Source organism: Phalacrocorax aristotelis, chromosome 11 (genome assembly GCF_949628215.1).
Source record: "Phalacrocorax aristotelis chromosome 11, bGulAri2.1, whole genome shotgun sequence".
NCBI lineage: Eukaryota > Metazoa > Chordata > Aves > Suliformes > Phalacrocoracidae > Phalacrocorax > Phalacrocorax aristotelis.
Genome location: NC_134286.1, coordinates 17,082,732 through 17,104,130, shown reverse-complemented (window position 1 = coordinate 17,104,130; position 21,399 = coordinate 17,082,732). Strand labels below are relative to the sequence as shown.

General features: G+C 43.2%; 1 protein-coding gene and 1 long non-coding RNA gene across 10 annotated transcripts; one reads left to right on the top strand and one right to left on the bottom strand.

The window, feature by feature from the left end:
• Window positions 1–265: 265 nt before the first annotated feature.
• Window positions 266–8,828, bottom strand: LOC142063393 (uncharacterized). Its single transcript, XR_012662751.1, has 3 exons — window positions 2,177–8,828; window positions 1,657–1,783; window positions 266–349 (listed from the first exon to the last, which is right to left on the bottom strand). It is a non-coding gene; the product is annotated as an uncharacterized LOC142063393 (long non-coding RNA).
• Window positions 8,829–8,850: 22 nt separating this feature from the next.
• LOC142063391 (A-kinase anchor protein 17B-like) lies at window positions 8,851–20,812 on the top strand. 9 transcript variants are annotated; one of them, XR_012662748.1, is made up of 6 exons: window positions 8,851–8,991; window positions 13,270–13,394; window positions 15,191–15,427; window positions 16,691–17,674; window positions 18,045–18,209; window positions 18,798–20,812. XR_012662748.1 is itself a non-coding variant. In XM_075107111.1 (6 exons), the coding sequence occupies exons 4-6, from the start codon at window positions 15,338–15,340 to the stop codon at window positions 18,932–18,934; spliced, it is 1,746 nt and encodes a 581-aa protein (XP_074963212.1). In that variant the 5' UTR covers window positions 8,851–8,991; window positions 13,270–13,394; window positions 13,847–13,923; window positions 15,191–15,337; the 3' UTR covers window positions 18,935–20,812. The 9 variants fall into 9 exon arrangements, 5 of the variants coding, with proteins under 5 accessions (XP_074963212.1, XP_074963209.1, XP_074963214.1 ...); XR_012662747.1 differs by having other exon boundaries at window positions 16,691–18,209; window positions 18,798–18,995; window positions 20,475–20,812; XM_075107111.1 differs by adding an exon at window positions 13,847–13,923 and having other exon boundaries at window positions 16,691–18,209.
• The last annotated feature ends 587 nt before the right edge of the window (window positions 20,813–21,399 follow it).

Sequence of the window (21,399 nt, the reverse complement as noted above, 5' to 3'; positions counted from 1 at the left end):
GAAGCAAAGTGCTCAGTCTCTCATATTTTTTGTAGCAATTATTTCCACAGTTTTATTATTCACTGTGTAAAAGTGAATCAGTTCCTTCATCCACTGTGTAAAAGTGATTTGTCCTTTTATCAGTTTTGGATTTGGCACTTTTAATTAATATGACATGGCACTTCTCAACATGAGAACATTGGCAGAATAATTTCCTTGACATCGGGTTTCTCCGTCTCCTTGCCAGAGGAAATAGAACTTACTATTCATTGACAGACTAACTCACCATACTGCTCCAGCAACATGCGTGATCCCAGCAGGCAGAATATTCCACAATTGCAAAAGACCACAGTTTCCAGAAGTTTGCTCCCTGAAACACAGAATATAAAATAGATTGTATTTACATATAATGTACTTAATTACAGGTAAGAAACTGGGATTTTTCTGCAACCAGGAGGCAAACTATGAGTTTTTCACTTGTTTGTGTGAGTTAGTACCTGTGGTAGCAGAGTTGCTAAGATGTGACAACGTTGGGTTGGAATGCATTGTGCTTAAAAAGGAAGACAGTATTCTTAGGCCAGCCACAAGCCTAAGAAAATTAAACAAAAAGCCTAAAAATCACTGGGCTGGTGACAAGAAAATGATAGATATTTGTGGCAGAGTTTAACAGAGCTCGATATAAAAGAGAATTTAAACTCTATTCAATGTTTGTCATCTCATTATTACAAAACAGTTGCCAATGAAATTAGAAAATGGAAATGTACTTTTCTGTATAATCCCTCTCATAATAGGAAAACCAAAATATTAACAGCATTGTCTCTTAAATTAGTAGATGTATATCTTCGTATCTTTTATTTCTGTACCCCACTCTCAGATCTTGAAAGAAATAGCTTTATATGGCTACATTAAACTTTTTATTTACAAGTTAAGTCATTAAAGTTTCTCAACTTATTGCATCTTTGGAAAAGCAGCAGGTACGGAGTAGATAAACACAACGCAGCTGAAAACTAATCTCAAATTCCAGTTTGCCTGTTTGGATTTGGAAAAAATTTATGTAGAAAGGAAAAACTCATGTAACTTAGAGACAGTATCTTTGAAATTTAACCTTTTGTACCATCAAAACACAATTTTATCTTTTAAGATAAAGGAAAATGCAAATAAATGTCAGTGTATAAGAGACTCCTAGAAAACCGACAACTATGGAGAATGCAACTAGACCCAAGAAATGTTTGTGGGTAAAGGTGGTATCATTACTGTGTCAACTTGCATAGTGAGAAAACACAGACCTGCTTTTTGGCACATGAAGTTGTAACAGAAATAGACTCCCACACTAAATATACCCATAGCAATTGTTCTCAGGTTGTCATTGCATACATAGCAATTAGACCATCTGAGAAAACAAGTGCTCGGTACACGCCTCTGCCTGCAGCCCTAGCGTCATCGTAGTTACAACCTTACTACTACAAGGGAAGAAATAACGTGTCTTAAGAAGGGGGAGAAAGGATATAAAATGTACCATGTTTTACTTTTGTGTTTGGAAGTTGTGTTTGGAAGACTGCAAGACACACAAAAACACTGAAAACTGAGGGAGTATTTGAGTGAATGACTGCCCTAAACTGAGTTCCTTTGGGGACCTTAAAGTAAGAACAACCAAGTGGTGGAAAGTGTGGATAGTACCTTCAACAGCATGCTGGCAAGGCACCGACAGCCTTGGGAGCTGCTCCGCTGCGGGGAGCTGACTGCCGTACAGTACTAAGAGGCACAGGCACTGCGTTTCCACTGGTTCAACATGTACAAGCTAGTACTGAAAAGAGAGAAAAGCTGATATTAGTCCTCACACACATCACTCAGACGAAGCCATGCTGGATGAGCTAACTTTGTTACAGGACAAACTAAAACATGGTATCGCACCACACCCCTGTAACTAGGACTTTGCACCACCTAAGCAAGGCAACTGCTGAGGAAGTAACTCTTTTTCGTTGGGGTGTTCTTAATACAATGCACATACATGATTACCACAGGCCGAAGACACCTGGAAGCAGGTGGGCACCAGCCAAGGGTGGGTGTGCAGGACAGCCACGGGCCTCTGCGTGTGGCCCCTCGGGGGCTGGAAACTGCAGCCTGGACAGCTGCCAGCATCTCTTGGGGCTCTTATTTTAATGCACGTTAGGCAGAAAGGATTCTAGAGACTACTTACTTTTTCAGTTTTGTAGTAAGTACTTTGCAGGTATCAGCTTTTGTTATACAAGATACTGAAAATGTGTCTATTGTGGGAAAATAATGGAAAGACCGAGCTCTGCGATGCCTGTGTTCCTGCTTGTGTGCCTCTGCCTGGGTGCTGCTTTGGGGATCCTCCAGTCTGTGAGGTAACAAAAAGAAATTTACTCCTTGCATTTCACCCATGGTTTTGTGGTTGTTCCTGCCTGTGCCAGCTCACACATTTCGCATAGTTGGCAGGGTATTAAGAATCCACCTTGGTATCGATTATAAAGTTCGTTGCAATTGTCTCTTACAAATTCCCAGGCAGCTTTCCTCCCCTGCTTGTTGCCTCCAGCTACTCCACCAATAACCAATACTGTGTCCTGGGGACGTAGCTCTCCTGAAAGTGCAAAGGTGAGAACTTTTGCAATCAGTTCTGGGTGAGAGATGGCTCCAAGAACTCGTTCAAGTCGGTTCTTCTCCTGCATGTCTGCTTGCTTGTGAAGCTTCAGCAGAATGTCAAATTAGTTACATATAAATGACTCCTCAGATTGGCTGATGGCATGTTTTCCTTCCACATGGTCCTTAAATGGGTGTCAGGCTTCTTCTAATGCTGCCTTGTGCCCAGCTTTTCCTATCTTGCCCAAGTGCAGACCTCTCAGAAGAGCATCTAGATGACCACCTCCAGGTTTGGGGTGCCATCCCGGTCTCTCCCCTATTAGTGAAGAGACAGCTTACAGGAACACCTGGATTTCCTCACAGAAGTCTGTGTGGGGCAGGAGTTGAGAGAATGCCCAGGTTACAGCTGAGGTTGCTCCACACAGTATGTCACTGTTTAACCCCAGCCGTCAACTAAGCCCCACAGAGCAGCTTGCTCGCCCTTCCCCCTGGTGGGATGGGGGAGAGAATTGGAAGAGTAAAAGTAAGAAAACTCGTGGGTTGAGATAAGACCAGTTTAATGATTAAAATAAAATGAAATTTTAAACAAATAAAATAAAATAAAAATATTATTATTAATAATAATACAACTATAATGGAAAGGAAAACAACAAAAAGGGAGAGAAACAAAAGAGAAAAACACATGATGCAACTGCTCACCACCTGCTGAGCAATGCCCAGCCTGTCCTCAAGCAGCGATTGCTGCCCCCCGGCCAACTCCTCCCAGCTGATATACTGAGCATGACGTCACATGGTATGGAATATGTCTTTGGCCAGTTTGGGTCAGCTGCCCTGGCTATGCTCCCTCCCAGCTTCTTGTGTACCTCCTCACTGGCAGAGCATGGGGAGCTGAAAATTCCTTGGCTTAGTATAAGCACTGCTTAGCAACAACGAAAACATCTGTGTGTTGTCACATTTTTGTCACGCTAAATCCAAAACACAGCACTATACCTGTTACTAGTAGGAAAATTAACTCTATCCCAGCTGAAACCAGGGCACAGTATAATTGGGGTCATTCACAAAAGCTTACATGACTTTTAGAACCTCTACAGTGCTAATGGTTCCAGCTCAGGCCAGGGAGAAAAGACCATTCTGCAGACCAAGCCTGTCCACAGCGGGTAGGGAGAGGTCTTTGATCACTGGTATTAAACTCTCCAGCATGTCAGGGCTCTACGATCACTGTGGCAAAACATCTTGGAGGTGAAGTTTGTTGTCTAGTAGCTGTCGTGAATGGGTGATTCAGATTGCTTAAAGAACCACTATCAAAGGTATTAGCAAAAGTGGTTTTATCATGATGTTGTAGAAGTGTGACTTAACAAAGTTCAGTGGCAACCTTCACTCTACTACGGTACAGCACATTCATTTGAACAATGACTCAAAACTACTCAGACAAAATCAAAGTTACCAAGGCAAATCAAAGTCACCATACTACAAGGTTATGCACAATATCAGTTACTTACCAAAGATCTGCCATTGGTGAAAGGTCTCTCTGCCTCAAGGAGCAACCCTGAGAGGTGTCCCAGCTCAAGGGGAGACCACTGCCATGCAGCCAGGCTGCCTAGCAGTGAGAGCTCGAAGAAGGCTCATGTAGGCTGTCATATGGAATAAAGTGGTTGGCTTGTAGTTAAATTACATGTGATGGGAAAGGTATGCAGGAGACTTCTTGTACCCACAACTTTCTTTGCTCCTTGATAAATAAGACTTGGAAGAGCCACCTGCTATTGATGTGTTAATTGCATGATCGTTGTTCCAAGCTCATATGCATCGATGCTCACTGCGTCACTCTGCTCCTTTGTGGGTTTTCAGAGAACAGATTGAAACTAGTGGAGTTCTTGGCCCAGCTACGGCTCAGGCCTTTACCTCCTTCGGAGCCTCTACCAAACTACTGCTAGTTTGGTTAAGGGGTCAGGTGCATCTGTCACAGTAGCTGGTACCAGCTGTGACAATGTAGCACAAGAACTCCGCAAAGTGCAGAGTGCTGCGAAAGTTCTAGTGACTCAGCATGATGTATGCAAGGTATTTCTGGCAGAGGAGCTGACTCCCTTGATTTTGGTAACTCCTTAAAAATTTAGTTACACCCACAATTGCACTGGAGCATCTGTCTTTGGGAAGAATCTTATTCCCTGAGTGGTTGGCAAACTTGATGTTGTCCGTTTCTGGCATTATTGAAATTCAGTCAACAGACACTTTTGTGAGAACTATCTATGCAGGCAATATTCATTGCACAGTTGTGGGTTGACCCTGGCTTAACTTTACACCCTAATTCTCTACCTCCTCCCTGCTCCAGCAGTGCAGGGGTGATGGGGAATGGGGGTTGTGGTCAATTCATCATACTTTGTCTCTGCCACTCCTTCCTCCTCATACTCTTCCCCTGCTCCACGTGGGGTCCCTCCCACAGGAGACAGTTCTCCATGAACTTCTCCAGTGTGGGTCTGTTCCACAGGCTGCAGTTCTTCATTAACTGCTCCAGCGTGGGTCCCTTCCATGGGGTGCAGCCCTTCAGGAACAGACTGGTCCAGTGTGGCTCCCCCATGGGGTCACAAGTCCTGCCAGCAAACCTGTTCCAGCATGGGCTTCTCTCTCCACAGGGCCACAGGCCCTGCCAGGAGCCGGCTCCAGCATGGGCTTCCCATGGCAGTCCCAGCCTCTCTTGGGCATATCCACCTGCTCCAGTGTGGGGTCCTCCATGGGCTGCAGGTGCATATCTGCTTCACCACTAACCTCCATGGGCTGCAGGGGGACAGCCTGCCTCACCGTGGTCTTCTCCACAGGCCACAGGTGAATCTCTGCTCTGGCACCTGGAGCATCTTCTCCCCCTCCTCCTTCACTGACCTTGGTTTCTGCAGAATTCTTCCTCTCACATATTCTCACCCCTTTCTCCACTGCTGTTCCACCACATTTCCCCCACCCACCCCTTCTTAAACATGTTATCCCAGAGGTGCTACCACCATTACTGATGGTCTTGGCCTTGGCCAGCAGCAGGTCCATCTTCTCACAGAAGCCACCCCTGTAGCCCCCCACTGCAAAAACCTTGTCATGCAAACCCAATACAATCTGAAAAAGCACAAGCCATAACTCTCCAATCTGTGTGGGCAATTACCCCACAACAGGGATCAAACCCAGAGTAATATTAGCTGAAGGAGCTGAAGTAATGGCATATGCATTACCGGAAGGAGATGACAATCTTGTTTTCCTCCCTATCACAGGCTGGCTCATCTTACTTTGTAGTCTTGTACTACAAGCACATGCCCTGGATACATTTCTGCAAGATCACCATGAAAATACTTGGATTTGGTTGGCCTCTACTGTAACTAACCCATCTGCCTTTTCTATTAAGGGAAGACTAACAGCTGCTGAACTTTTCACAATGTGTTTCTTTGGCATGCCAACCCCAGTAGTTGTATTACAGAATTATATTATGCTAACTGATTTGCTATTAATGTTTCTCATTGCTATTTTTTCTGAGTAGGTAACGCCTGCACACCAATGAACATTACAAAATTGATTGGTGATGGACTTTTTCCTCCTTTGACACCGTAAATGCTGCTTCAATTTTGAAGGCATGTGTTGCTTCAACATAACTGATGAATCAGCCAGCATAGTGGACAACATCAACATCTACAAGATTTAATGCATCAAATGAAACTATCTACTGGTGGTGCCAGGGTGGCCGAGAGGTATAATTCCCTGACAGGATGAATGGGACACTTGATTCAAAGCATTACCGTAGAGATATGTTTATTCCTTTTTCTATATGTGTTTACTGTGTGTCTCTGTAAGTTACTCTGCACTACACTCTACAGGCCCAAATGGACACCTCCAGCTTTGCCAGCCCCAGCAGTAGTAGTCTCGAGTGAGGGGTAGAATGTGGGAAAATAACAAAGAAAGGTAAGAAGGATTATAAACACACTCAAGTGACTTGCAGCTGGGGTGTGGAAAAACGCACATATCGTACTAATCATTTAGTCTTGTGTGCTTGACAAATAGGGTATCTGTGTTTAGATAACATAGGCCTGCGATAGTTTCAGAGGCACCCTATTGAATATGCTTGAGATTCCTGCTCTGCTGCTGGAAAGATCAAAGCACAGTGGTAAACTACTGTGGAATAATTGCTGGGTGTGACTTAGAAATTAAACTTATGTTTTAGAAAAGGTACAGCATGGAAGAAGCTTGCAGGGTAGGGTGTGGCTGACAGGTGAGAAATCCATTCCATGGAAGTTCCCTAGGCTTATAACCTTAGATGTCAACAACGCCAGGAGAACTTGGTGTACTGACTCTGAGAGGATTTGTCCAGAGGGTGGAATGGTGTGGACACACCGTGGCCAGGCTCTGTGACCATGGAGCTGGTACACTGCACATTTGCTACCCTGAGCCAACAGTCTGTCATGCTTTTGACAAAATGCTGTCCTTTTTATCAATATAATACCAAAAGACACTTCCATCCCAAAAGCTACCTGCCTCTAAGGTGCAACCACCCTCACTGGACAAAGCAAGGAAATTTTACACCAATCATAATAAAGGTATGTATGACTAGAGTCACTCAAGCTCCACCTGAAAGGTAAAAAAAAGTATAAATTAGGTTAAGAGAAAAAGGGTGTTGGGGAAGGTACCATTGTGTACCACTCTGACTTCTGGGACCAGTTGATGGGCTGAGCCTCTCTTCCCCTACCATTGGAATGCCTTTGGGTAAGATTTGAGCACTTGGCTATACCAAGTGTTTCCCTGGGAAAACTTAGAAACCTCTCTATAGTTTCACTTTAGATCTCCAATGCATTAGAGTCACTTCATATTTGCTTAACACACTTGTAGCCTAGAGGCATTACTAATTTTCCTAGTATTTGTGTGTGCCTTGTAACCAGCAAGTCTATCACTGGTAATCCAAAGAACCTGTGTATCTGTTGCTTTAATAAATTGTACTATACATTAATCTAGCTGTGATCGTTCTCATTGGATGTGACCAGCCTGGGCAGCTGCCAAACTAGTTACTAACAACAAATACTCTGATGGGTGGTTACATCTACAATCCTTAGAAAATAAACCGTTGACCAAATGTGAGACTAAGACCACACTTACCCACACCTAGACTCCTCTGTGAGGAGTTTAGAAAGCAAGGGGGTCCTGTCTGAACCTTGTGACTCAAAGGTAGTGTCTCCCCCTAGCCACTCCTCAGACTCCTACTACTAACGCAACAACTACACCTGCATGAATCGCTGATATACAGGTGAAACCAGCAGGTTCGGTGATCCTCTAGCAAGGACCGAGCTCCGCGATGCCTATGTTCCTGCTTGTGTGCCTCTGCCTGGGTGCTGCTTTGGGGATCCTCCAGTCTGTGAGGTAACAAAAAGAAATTTACTCCTTGCATTTCACCCATGGTTTTGTGGTTGTTCCTGCCTGTGCCAGCTCACACATTTCGCATAGTTGGCAGGGTATTAAGAATCCACCTTGGTATCGATTATAAAGTTCGTTGCAATTGTCTCTTACAAATTCCCAGGCAGCTTTCCTCCCCTGCTTGTTGCCTCCAGCTACTCCACCAATAACCAATACTGTGTCCTGGGGACGTAGCTCTCCTGAAAGTGCAAAGGTGAGAACTTTTGCAATCAGTTCTGGGTGAGAGATGGCTCCAAGAACTCGTTCAAGTCGGTTCTTCTCCTGCATGTCTGCTTGCTTGTGAAGCTTCAGCAGAATGTCAAATTAGTTACATATAAATGACTCCTCAGATTGGCTGATGGCATGTTTTCCTTCCACATGGTCCTTAAATGGGTGTCAGGCTTCTTCTAATGCTGCCTTGTGCCCAGCTTTTCCTATCTTGCCCAAGTGCAGACCTCTCAGAAGAGCATCTAGATGACCACCTCCAGGTTTGGGGTGCCATCCCGGTCTCTCCCCTATTAGTGAAGAGACAGCTTACAGGAACACCTGGATTTCCTCACAGAAGTCTGTGTGGGGCAGGAGTTGAGAGAACCCCCAGGTTACAGCTGAAGTTGCTCCACAGGGCGGGCAGCCGCGACGCGGACAGCTGCCGCCAGCTCCTGGGGCTCCGCCGCATCCCGCTTTGAGAATCGTTCCTCAAAGCACGCGTGAAAGCCCCACACGCCACATCATACGCACAGTCACACCACCCCGAACCGCCCTTCCTCCGGGCGCTGGCCGCCACAAAATGGCCCCCGCGGGCGCGGCGCCTGCCCTGACCCGGGGTGGAGGCGGGCAGCTGGACCCTGTCGCGGTGGCCGCCGCCCAAGCTCTGGGAGGCGGGAAGAACGGGCGGTGCCGAGGCGGATCCCCCCGCCACCCACCGCCCGCCGTGCGCCGCGCTCCGCCCCGGGGTGGCGGCGGGAAGGGCGCCCGGAAGCGTGGGCGGTGGCGGCGGCTGCCGGAGGGGTAAGGGGAGCCGGCCCGCTGCGGTCTGCGTGGGGAAGGGGCCGTGGGTGGAGGGGTTGCCGCTCCCTTCCGTGCCTGCCGTGGCACCGGGAGCGTGTGGAGCGGTTCCCGGTGGGCGCCGCGGGTCGCCGGGCCCGGGAGCTTTCCTAAGCCGCTGAGGCACTCCGGCAGCCCGGAGCAGGGCCCGGGGGTGGCGGCGGGGGCCGGGCCCTGCCGGCGGGGCTCCCTGCGGCCGGCCGTGGGGTAACCCGGCCTGCTGAGCGGGCCGATCCCGCGGAGCTCGGGCCCCGTCCCGCCGAGTGCGGGGGCCGCGGCCTTGCGGCAGCTGCCTCCGTGAGGATGGGGCTGGCGTGCGGTGTTCTGTGTCCCCACCTCAAAACGCGCAGCGCGAAGTAGCGGCGCCAGAAGCGTTAGCTCTTCACTGCTGTGTTTGTGTGAGCAGCAGTGCTGCAGGTCATCTCTGCTCTTCGCTGAATTTTGCGTGGATCAGGCTGAATAAACTAGTCCTGTCTGTATTAAAGCTGTTTAAACCTCTTGTTTGAACTTCTCCAAGTGGCTATTTCAAGTATGTGCTTTTCCCTGTGTGACAAAGTCTTTTTGCTGGTATGGATCAAACCATGCACTTGCCACATTGCTGTTTGCTCGTAGGTGCTCTGGCATATCCACCTCTGCGGAATTAAGGTATTTCCTCTGCCACAAGCTGTGCTTCAGCTCTGCTGGTAGTACTGCTCAGGGCTGTGCTCTGCGTGAGGGCAGGGAGGCCAGCTGGCTGAAAAGTAACCTGGCAAAATAGGATTTTGTTTGTTTGCTTGTTTTATCTCCAAGCTAGATCTCTTTCCTGACCTGGTTGATGGTATGGTCTCAGAAACAGTTGTGATGGCCCAGGGCCTGGCATGAGTGACCAGATGGGAAACTGGGGATGGTAAGAGTTGTTTGAGCTCCCAGTGTTATGAGCAAATGTGAGGGGCACCTTTGGATCCAGTTATTCTCACTACTTGCATTTTGCTCGTACAGGTTATACGGGTGTTTCAGGTTAGATACTGCCAGGCTATTAATGTATCCCTGAAGTCTAATTTTCTCTTAAAGTGTGAACCTGGGTGACACGTTTTTGGGTGTTCTAAGATAATTTAGTCAGTAGAAAAAGGATCGTGCAGATATTCAGAAAAACAGTTTCAGAGTTACTGATTTATCCTTGTGGTTTTCTTTAAAGCTATGAAATGGTTATTGTAGTACATAAGTAACACCTTGGGTTTCCATTGCAGTGTTGTGGGGAGTATGTTTAAGCAGTGATAGAAAGTAGGCTTAAAGGACTTAATTCACTGTTTATGGCACTGACCACATTAATTCTGTGTGCAGGTTTGGAATTCATGTTTTACATTGGAGAGTGTTAGAATATCGCAATGAAAATACTTGGGGTGCTGGAGAAAGTGCCTCACAATGAGGGACTGTGTATTTTATATAAGAAAGATGACTGAGAGGCACCTGGATTATAGCATGTAAAGGAAACACGCCACACGCACCATACACCCCACCCCCCAACCTCCACAAAACAAACTAGATGCTAAAGGATGTAAACATAGTAGAGAAAGTCTTATGAAAAATCAATATCTGGAAGTGGCTTCTAGCTCAAATGGAGAATGAGTAAGGAATGGAACCAACTGCCCATGGGAAGTAGCAGGTTTTCATACCCTTGTGTTTTCAAACCAGAGCCAGGCACCTTGCTGGAAGAGGTGCTTCAGCCAAATACAGTTAGCACAGGCCAGAGTAATTGATCCGATGGCCTGTTGTGGTCCTGATCTGCTTGAATCTGTTCTAAAATACTGTATTATTTTAGGCCCCTAAGACATAGGAAGTTACTGGGTTTCACAGGAATTCCTCAGCAGAGCTGGGAATTGATGACAGATCTTTACAGTTCCAGGTCAGTTTCTTGGTTCCTTTTTATACACTTAAGTAGAAGAAAGGCATGCAGGTAGCAATGGACAGTTGAGCCTGCAGTTGTTGTAGTAGACACTAGTTAAAGGGCAGATGTGTTCCTGATGTTTTAATCATGGCAGCATTTCTGAAAGGAAATAATTTGATAAGGGGTCGAATGTCAGATTCTTTGTGATTTGTCAGTTGGAACAGTTAAAACCAAAAGTTTAAATAACAGCGTATTAAGTGTCAAGGCTGATTCCACAGGGCTGCGCTGCAGCAAGCCAGTGGATCAGTCAGTAAATAATTCTGTGCTTTGTACTTGGTTATGTGGCGAGCAGTACATGTCTGATGCTTGGGAGACGACCTGGCTATGAAGAAGAGTGGGGAGGAGCAAGGGTAGTAGTATGCGCTGGCAAACCGCTATAGCTTACTCAGCTCTATGAAGTGCCTTTTGGGCTTACTTTTAGGTGATTTATTGCACTAGTAGGAATATGGTTGCAGCCATGATGGTGTAAGGATATAAGTGAAGAATGATTTGCAAGAGCAGGATAATATCAGTTGGTTTAATAGAAGATGTACTTGCAAAACAGAACAAGCTTTTGGGTACACCAGCTCTTCTTTGGGCTTGACTCTCATGTTTCTACAGGTTTCAGCAGCAGTGTCCTGGATGTTTTAACCTGCTGCACCTCAAATTATAGTGTGATGGAAAAAGTCTAGTTGATACTAACGTTACAGATAGCTTTAGGAAGCTCTTTATCTTAATACCTAGAGGGCAGAAAGGATTCTAGAGACTACTTGCTTTTTCAGTTTTGTAGTAAGTACTTTGGGTGTACTTGCTTTGCTTAAATGAGATACTGAAGGTGTGTCTATGTATACAAGGCTGTATTCAGAGATTAATCCTGAGATATTGAGCCTTGCCTGACAACGTTGTGGTTAATTCTGAGTGCATTTGGCAGCAGTTCCTTAACAGGAGTGATTCAGTGCTGCAGTCTGTGCTGTAGCTGCTACTTCCAGAGATGACTGGATTTTGTTGTTGTTTTTGTTTGGTTGTTTTTTTTAGTTAGACTAGCTTTTCCTTAAGTACATATGTATTTTTTTCTTGATCATTCTCAATATAGTCACCCCCTTTATCAGACAACTTGTTGTGCTGCACTTGTCTTCCCCTGTAGATTCCTAGATTGAAGGCAAACAGGTGTTCCTCAAGTAATAGCCTAAGCCTGAGAAGTCCTTGCTAACCACTGGAAGCCTTTCTGTAAACTTTTTGGATGCTTAAGCATGGGGGGGGGGACCCTCACGATTATCCTGTTTGTACTAGGTATCGAGATACTGATACATGAAGTTCATTTATGTGAACTGAAGTCCTTCAGTCAAAAAAATGGCACTTTACTGTTGTGATTTCCTGAAAGAACGGTGTGGGTATGGTAAAAGTTCTAAGTATTTTCAGTGTGATTGGCACTGAAATTGGGAGATGATCTCCGGAGCTGCCGAGAGTCTTTGAAAGATACTTGGTTTCTTACTGTTAAGCATGAAGTAGATGCAACAGCTGCCCTAATTTACATGGTTCTTGGCTAGTGAAGGGTACCTTTTCTCTCCTCTGTACCTTTTTGCTTAAGTATATTGAGGGATGAATCCATTTAAGTGCTATGCTTAGTGCGGCATTATAAAAGAAAACATGCAACCTGTAAGCTTAATTTCAGCAGCCTAATAACTTACCTTCATAAGTACTTCCTAGGGTGTATACTGTGTTGGTATCTTTTCCCAGCAGGCAATTTCTAAACTGTGATTCTAAAATATACCTCTGTGCTGGAAATAACACTTCATATTACTTACTTTTTCAGTGTAGATAGACCTTGATGCAATTTGCTTGAGTGTTTTCTTTTAATGTGCTCACATCTGGGCATTTGAAGTTGATTAAATGCAGTACACATCAACAGAATTCATCAATTTTTAAGCAAGCAAGCATTTGATCCAAAAGATGTTGCTTTGAGAGTCAGCGAACGCTAGTTTTATCAGAACTGCGCAAACCCTGCGGCTAGGAATGCTCTGCTGAACATACTGAACTTTGAGTCCCCAGAAGAGCATGCTGGGAATGGATTTGGCCAAAGGTGTGATGTCAGGCTGTGAGCCGCTGATGTCACAGCAGGAGGAGACATTTGGGAGTAGGCTGTTTGAGCTTGACTGACAACTCGATGTGAACTTCAGAAGAGATATTCTAGTGTGCCAGGGTAGAGAGAAACAGTCTCACAAGTGTAGTAGTATTTGGTAGTCACCCAGGGTCTCTCCTTTGCTCAGCAGGTTGTCTGTGTTTGTATAAATACGTGGCAAACTGGACTGCTAAGTCTGATTCTGCTTCTTCTGTGACAGGTGACTTTTGATACAACCAGACATTTTAGTGAAGGAGCCATAAGAAAGAGAAGCCTGGAAAGACCAAAGCTGCAAGAACAGGAAAACGTTCGAAAAAGGGGGGAAAAAAGAGAGGGTGTTGAAAGGTGAGAGTGAATTTTTAGAGAATGTCCCATTTTCTTGAGATTTGTTATGCTATCTCATACCAAGCAAAATCCAGGAAGAAGGGCTACTGTAAAAATCCAGGCTTTGAGGAAACAGGAGTTAGAGAACTTGAAGCAATGCTTTGTAGTTTTTAACTTATGTGTAACTGTCGGAAAGAAAAATATAATGATAATTCTGTCTGTAAGGCATCAGATGGAGGAGTCTGGGCTGTGAGAAACGTTGGACTAGAGATGCCCTGAGTTCCCTTTCAGATTGGATTATTCTATGATTCTGTGGGCCTGGAGTGAAATTGGGGAGCTGTTGCTCTCAAATTGTTCCGAGTCTTGATTGCTTCAGATTCTGCATGTGGGCTTTTTGTATAGCTCTTTGCTGCAACATCACAAATTAATGTCTTTATGCCCTGAAGTAAAATTAATGTGACATACATTTCTAGGTGCCTCCCAGCTGACTGGAAGGTCCAAAGCTAGAGATGAACACTTTTCTGCCTTTCCCTCTACCCCTTTTTACGTGGTGGGTGTTTTTTTAATTGATGTTATCTTTAGGGCAGTGTTCTTAAATTTTGTATATGACTAACATTAGTATATTGAAATATTATTCTGTATAATGTATATTTCTGCAGGCAATGTGTTTGGATGTCATCCTAAACTGTAACTAGTAATTAATCATGTTACACACCATCATATCTTAAAAAAACCCAACACTTAAAAATGTTGAGCGTAGCGACTCTGATGCTAAGTCTCTGAAAACATTGCTGTGCTTCCATTGTTCAATACCTTCTTATTCAAAGACTTCTTAAAAAAAATTAAATGCTTGTTTGTGTAAACACTTTGTTGTAAGGGTAAAAGTGAGAAAACTCGTGGGTTGAGATAAAGACAGTTTAATAAGTAAAGCAAAAGCTGCACATGCAAGCAAAGCAAAACAAGGAATTCATTCACTCCTTCCCATGGGCAGGCAGGTGTTCAGCCATCCCCAGGAAAGCAGGGCTCAATTGTGCGTAATGGTGACTTGGGAAGTCAAATCCCATTGCTCCGAGCATCCCCCCCTTCCTTTTTCTTCCCCCAGCTCTATATGCTGAGCATGACGCCAGTGGTTTGGGACATCCCTGGGGTCAGTTGGGGTCAGCTGTCCTGGCCGTGTCCCCTCCCATCTCCTTGTGCACCCCCAGCCCCTCACTGGTGGGGCGGGGTGAGAGGCAGAAAAGGCCTGGGCTCTGTGCAAGCCCTGCTTAGCAGGAATGGAAACATCTCTATTATCAACACTGTTTTCAGCACAAATCCAGAACACAGCCCCATACTAGCTACTGCGAAGAAAATTAACTCTACCCCAGCTAAAACCAGCATACAACTTCAACTTTAATTTTTAGAACAGTGGAAACAGTGTTGTAAAATCTCTTGAATGGGATTCTCATGCTAATCTGTAGGGGAGATGTGTTAACTTAAGAATTAGATCCAAATGATCAGTCTCTAGTTGTGTCCTTGGAGACAAACAATGATTTGAATCTGTTGTCTTGGCAGTGCTTATAAAGAAAAACCTAGAATGCAAACCATTTGAAGAGACAAAGAGCTTTCTAAATGCATGCATCAGTTGGATGCATATCATCTATGTGCCATGTTTTTTTACACGTTATTCTAACAAACAAGATTTCTTGTTAGCCACATGCGGATTCTTGGCGACTGGTTGCTTATTATTAGCGCTTCAAAGACTTGCATCCAATTCCCCAGGACGCAAAATGTAAAGCAAGTGTAATCTAAATTGTCCCATATTGATAATTACCTAGAAAAAGACGTGGTGATGAAAAGAAGTTCAAGAGAGGAAAAAGAAAGCTAAGCTCGAGAGGAGAGAAGAGAGGCAGATAGATGGAGATGAGAAACATCCCCAAAAGCAGCAGAAGGTACCAGCTGAAGAACAGCAGTGGCCAGAGAATATGCCTGAATGGGAAGAAAGGAAATCCCTGCTAGCTCAGAGAAGAGTGGAGTCTGTCAGACTGCTTACAGTGCTGTTAAACCGTGTGAAAGTAAGACTATTTTAAAACATATTTTAAATTTTGAAGGGTATTTAATAGAGCTTGAATAATTCACTGGACATTTGATGTCTTGATCCTATTCAGAAGAATGCCTTGGGACTGATCAAACACTGAGAAGTCCTGAGGTCTAAGTCTTGTGACAGTCTGCTCTCAGTCTTGCTACAAGAGCAAAGGTAGTGCATTTCCACCCAGAAACTTTGCCTTTGATGCTTGTTTGAGGCCTTGTCATTACTGAGCAAAAACAGGGCCAGAGGGGCCCTATCAGCTCTATTAGACTTGATCCAGCATTGCAAGCAAGGCGTTTCGGGGCAGGGGTGCAAATTATGCTATCTCTGCTTGTTTTGGTCTCAGGTCTGCGACAGAATGAAATTGTCACGATTATGCAAGTTGCATTTCTAATAGCCCCTCTTTTGTGGCCAATGCTAAGCTATCAGCTTTATGTCAGTTTGATTCGGCTAAGGTCATGAGGAAGTCAACAGAGGAGTGATAAAAATTTGAGTGTTTTGCACACAGATTAATGTTTGGAGGTTTATTTTAGTGCTTTGGGCTAAAAAAAGAAGTTTTAAATGAAGGCAGGGTTTTTAATTTCTCAGGGATGCTAACATGAGTTTGTCTTCACTATTTACTAAGTAAAAACTTTCTTGCAGCTTTTAACAAGTGCATGTTTTACCCAATCCTTAATGTTAAACATTTGTAAAGGACTATAATTTATTAAGAGTTGAAGTTGGAGGCTACCCTTGCCATTCTGCATGACTTTTGGGGCCCCGTGACAACTGACATTGGCCTTCTGAGTTATGAAGGTGATATGTTAAATAAACTTCCATTTTCTTGGTTTCACCTCTTCGAAAGCATTAGATTGGTTGTATTTGGACCCATTTAAAACAATGTGTAACAAGGCAATTTACTACACTTCTGTAGATCAAATATTTTATTTAGAATAATTTTACTGTCGCATGCAATACTAATTGTGATGCTGTGATCAAACAAAGAATAAATATTTTCTTATGCAGTTGCAGTGAGGTAGATGAATTGGTTTCTTATTTAATTGAGAATGCAGCTTTCTGAGATGATGAAGTATCTGTAGTTCTAACTTAAGAATAGTGAGATTGTATGATCGAGCTCTGAACTAAGCCAAACGTCCCTCACCTGTATAATTCTGACTGTGGGACTGCTTGCTTATGAGCTTGCCTTTCAGCACTGTTTATCGTGCTCAATAAAGGTACATAATAATTTTCCTGATTTTTTTATTTGAAGGATTTTGCACAGTTGGCAAGTCAAAAAGTGGATCCTTCAGTGGGTGTAAGGAAGGACGATTCCTTTTCTGAAACAGCGTTAAAAGACAAACATCGTGAACTGATTAACTCCCATTATCATACACACAAAGAATTGAAACATAAGGAAGAGTTCAAGTGCTCATTAATCCAAAAAAGTAGCGGCTTATGTAGCAAGGAAGGAGATGTGAGTAACTTCCATGCATCTACTTGTCATATAGTCAGGACGATTTTAAATGATCCCTCTACAGCCCCGTGTTCTGATGGACTGCCTGGCAGAGAAGCGTTCAACTCCTTTGGCTGTGGATCTTTACTGATTACAGTTACGCAAGACTGCAGGGTCATCGAATCTCTCGATGGAAGGGACTACCCAACATTGAACGTAGTTCACACACAGGCAGCGTCTGGTGAAGATGGCTGCAAAAAGCAGAAGGTTTATGAGACTGATGAATTCATCCATTATTTACTAAACTACTATCAGACACCACGCTATGCACGTGTTTGCTTAGAGCCAAAAACCACTGCGAACAAGTGCTGGTGGAAGAGAGTAGTGTCTGATGCTGATAGTGATTTTGACATCAACTTGAGTAACAAATGTGGTCAGCATTTCAGAGAAGTGAGTCCTGTACAAATCCTCAACAAGAGAAATTGTAGTAGCGATGGTAATTATAGACTGGTGATCACTGTTGGGGAATTTGAGTCAACAGACACAGTGTTAGAAAACAAAACCTATGGGGGTAGGTTTGCAAAAAAGTTGCAAGTGCAGAGGAATGACTCACTCACTGTTGATAACTTACCACATGCTGGACTGAATCATTCTTTGGATTGCACTGCTGTTACTAGTGATGAGGAATTCGAACAAGAAGGTGGTAGCGATGAAGGTACCGTACCGTACAAGACACGTAAATCTGCTTGCAGATTAAAGGATCTGTTGGAAGAGATCAGTGATTCTGAGTACTTTAGAGAGGTATGTAGTGGCTCAATGAAGAGAACAGAAAGAAGGTGTGAAGAAATTTACAGTAATTGTAATAAAGGGTGCTTGCCTGCAAGAGCTGGGGAAAGAAAATTACTGGTTTACCTTAAAAATGTAACTCTGGAAGATCAAGAGAAGGAAAGCAGCAAATGTAGCTTCTGTTTTAATTCTGTCCGTAAGGGCTTGGCAAGGCAGTGTGAACATAGGCTTAAAAAGTCATGTAAGAGGTCTAGTAGTAAATTAAGACGTGAAGGACAGAAAAGTGAGAGACAATCCAGGGAAGAAGAGGGAAATGCTCGCAAAACGAAGACAAAGCGAAAAAAGCTTTCTTCTAATCTTTTATCTGATGAATGTGGCTTTTCAGAGATGGACAGTTGCATGCAGCTGGAGTCGCTCAGAAAGATACAAAGAAAATGTACGAAAATGTTCCACAGCAAAGTGAAGTTCAAGACACTTCACACCGCCATGGCAGCACCAGATGTTACCCCTCGTGATGGCTCACCACTTCCGGAGACGCTCCAGAGTACAGGTGAGAAAGGGAGATGCCAGAACTAAGGTGACTGAATTTGACAGGTCTCTGGCAGGTAAGGTTAGTTGCCACAGTTCTTAGAATGATGAGTGGTTAAGTATTTTTAAAAAGAGCTTTAAAAAGTATAGACATGGTGTAAAAAAGGAGTACAACTTCTCTGTAGTTAAAGGTTTGTTCAGTTTAGCTCGGAAATACTCATGCAGCTGCAGGGGAAGAGTAGTGTTTGCTTAATTGGATAGCAAAGTATCTGACACGGGCATTGGCAGATAGGTCGTTATTCTGTTAATAACAACATGTGTGCTAACAATTCAACATGCTTTAGACAACTAAAATGTCATTGGGCAACTCAGTATGAGGTACATCTGGGTGGGAAGTACTGTCTGAAGTTTAGTGAATTTATATATAGGTAGTCACCTGGTCTCCGTACAGGCTTGCTACATTTCTGGCTATTGTGGCTTATGGCCCTTTCACAATTTACTATGCTTTCAGTTCATTGGCAGATATCTTACAGCAACCTTCCCAAACCCTTGCCCTCCCTGTCCCCCAGAAAACTCATTTCAAATAACTCTTTGATATACTTTTCTGCAGGAGATGAGAGAAAGTTAATGTTGAGAAGAGAGATGGATGCAGATGTCAGAGGATGCCCTCTATTTCCTCTTGAGATAATTCAGACAAACCCCTGCTCAGATACTTTCTGTGGAGCAGAGCCCAGAAGAGGATGCTGAACAGCTGCTATAAAATAGCTTTTAAGTTTTTATATAGAAGTGGGAGAAGACCATTAAAAAGGTATATGAAAGACTGGAGGTGGGTTTTTTTTGTGGTGGGTTTTTTTTTTTTTTTGCGTAGGTAATTACACCGGTTAGGTATTCTAACCGAAGGAGTGAGCCACAAAATCAGGATCTGTGTTTGCCTTTTGGATAACAGAGGACCAAAACTTTCCCCAGGGCCAGACATACTTTCATGGACCAGTTGCTAAGACTTTGAAAGTTACAGATTGAGATCTCATTGTGTTATATTCTGATTAAATGTAGGGAACCATGTAAATGTCAAAGTTACAGTATTTAGTAATAACGAGTCATTGGAAAAAAAAAAAAAGGTAGCTATGTAAATCCTAGAGCAAGCATATGAAATGCCTCCTCAATCAGACTGTTAAAACAATGGGACTGGAAGGTGTGGGAGATGTTTACGCTCAATTGTGGGAAGTAACAGATTTCCAAAAAAGAAAAAAATCCCACCTTCTGTAAAACCCACAGTGGAAAAATGCTTGTTTTCTATTTACAATTCCAGAGGTGTTTCTGAAAACTTGCTGGTCTTTGGAAGGATGGATTTCCCTGAACTTGTGCTAGATGTAGTGCTTCCAGGAATCTGAATGATTGTTTTAAGCAAAGCTCTGAATGTTAGATAGTGAAAGAGCAATGCTTGTCAGCATGCTGACAGTCCCTATATATATATATATATCTATGCAGGTTGAAAATTTGTTCACAAGATTTCGAAGTGTGCCCTTTTGAAGGCACGTGCAGTGAGGTAGCTATTTAGTATGAGTTTGCTTACAAATAATTTCCAGGGGAGTTGTCAAATGTTGTCAGATCTGTGCTGCATGTAGGTGAAAATGTGAAAATGCAGTCTAGGAGCTTGAGTTATATCCATATTTATTCAGCTGGCTTTATTTAGGAGACAGCCACAATTGCTTTTGGACAAAGTTCTTTAGCAAGATAGAGAGGACCAGTTCTCAGTTCAACACACCGATTATTTCAGCTTTCATTTTAGTATGCTTTATTTATTACGTGTCAGTGTGCTAAGTTAATGTGATGATGTTGCCTTCATTACATAGAACCTTACCTGTGTTTGTAACTTCTGCTCTAATAAATAGTAATTAAAAAAACCCAACCCAATCCTGTAATTGTTCATGGTAGGTTTTCCCCCAGTGTTCCATACTGGTGATTCCTACAGGCTTCTAAGCCAGGTTTTATCAGTCTTCTCTGTTAACATGTTCAGATGTTGAGTGCCTTTTCAGGGTAATGAATTACAAATGGTTGCTACCCAAAGTACTGTTAATGTATTACTTTTATCTAAAAAGACCTTATTTTATTGACATAAATATTTTCTGACTATTTTGGAGAACTTTTTGCCCCTCTTCAGTTTCCTTTTTAGTATTTTATACAGTTATAATGAGGGTCAACTATTGTATTTGTTGACAGTGTAAAATGTTTCAGTTGCACTGATACGACGTACCAAGGGTGTTTTTTCTCTATGCAATATTTGCAGATCAAAGATGACAAAACTTCCCCCTCTGTCAATCTATAGACAGTTCTGTGTGCATAAGTACCCATTTCCCATGAGACAGGCCTTTCGATTACAGGTGAGGAAGTATTTCTTTTTGTTAACCTGGGGGAGCAGGAACTGAAGATTTCCTTGGGTGTAAATTTCCAGTGATTTATCAACATGTTGTCACAATATTCAATAACAAATAAATACACTGGTTCTGTAGTTGCTTCTTGCCTTCACCTATATTGATGGACACTGAAAAAGCAAATCCTCTATCTTGCAAGTCCTCATTCTGTGTAAAACATTGTTAGTAAATAAAATATGTGTGCACTTTAAAATTTGGGACACCGTTGGAATCTTCATCCTGAAACTGAACTTCTGGGTTTCCTATTTCTTTACAGGTGGCATTGTTTAGAAACCTGTTTTCAGGTGTTTTAATATTACTTATTTACTTTTCCTATCAACACACTTAATTTGAGCCCCATCCCCCTTATATCCCAGTATAATTTTATCCATTATTCTGAAGGCTAATCTTTAAAGATACATATAATGGTTTGCTTTAAAACTTTTTAAATACATAGCTTTGTAGATTAAATTTCAATAGTTATAGGAATAAATGTCACACCTCAAGTATGAAAGTTACAGAATGTTTAGACAATCAGAACATTTAATGGTGAAAAGATGCATTACAAGCTGCGTTTATATAGTTCATCAATGAAAATGTGTAATATTGCTGGTGTAATTTCACGCTTTTCAGTTTGAGCCTGGCGTGTGCTGTTGTACTCAGGTGGCGTTTCAAGAGGGTTGGTTTTTTTTTTTTGATGGAAACACTGTTTACTCTGACATGTGTGAAGTAGGGCCCTGAGACTACAGATCTTGCAATCAGATCTGGCTTCCTGTACAGAACTAAAGAAAATGCCTCCTA

What these genes read in the sequence shown, in the direction of transcription:
- LOC142063391 (XM_075107108.1), top strand. Translation starts at nt 15,338, where the DNA reads ATGCCTGAATGGGAAGAAAGGAAATCCCTGCTAGCTCAGAGAAGAGTG. An exon ending in TGCTGTTAAACCGTGTGAAA is followed by an intron (nt 15,428 to 16,690) that starts GTAAGACTATTT and finishes TTTTATTTGAAG; the next exon opens with GATTTTGCACAGTTGGCAAG. An exon ending in GGAGACGCTCCAGAGTACAG is followed by an intron (nt 18,210 to 18,797) that starts GTGAGAAAGGGA and finishes ACTTTTCTGCAG; the next exon opens with GAGATGAGAGAAAGTTAATG.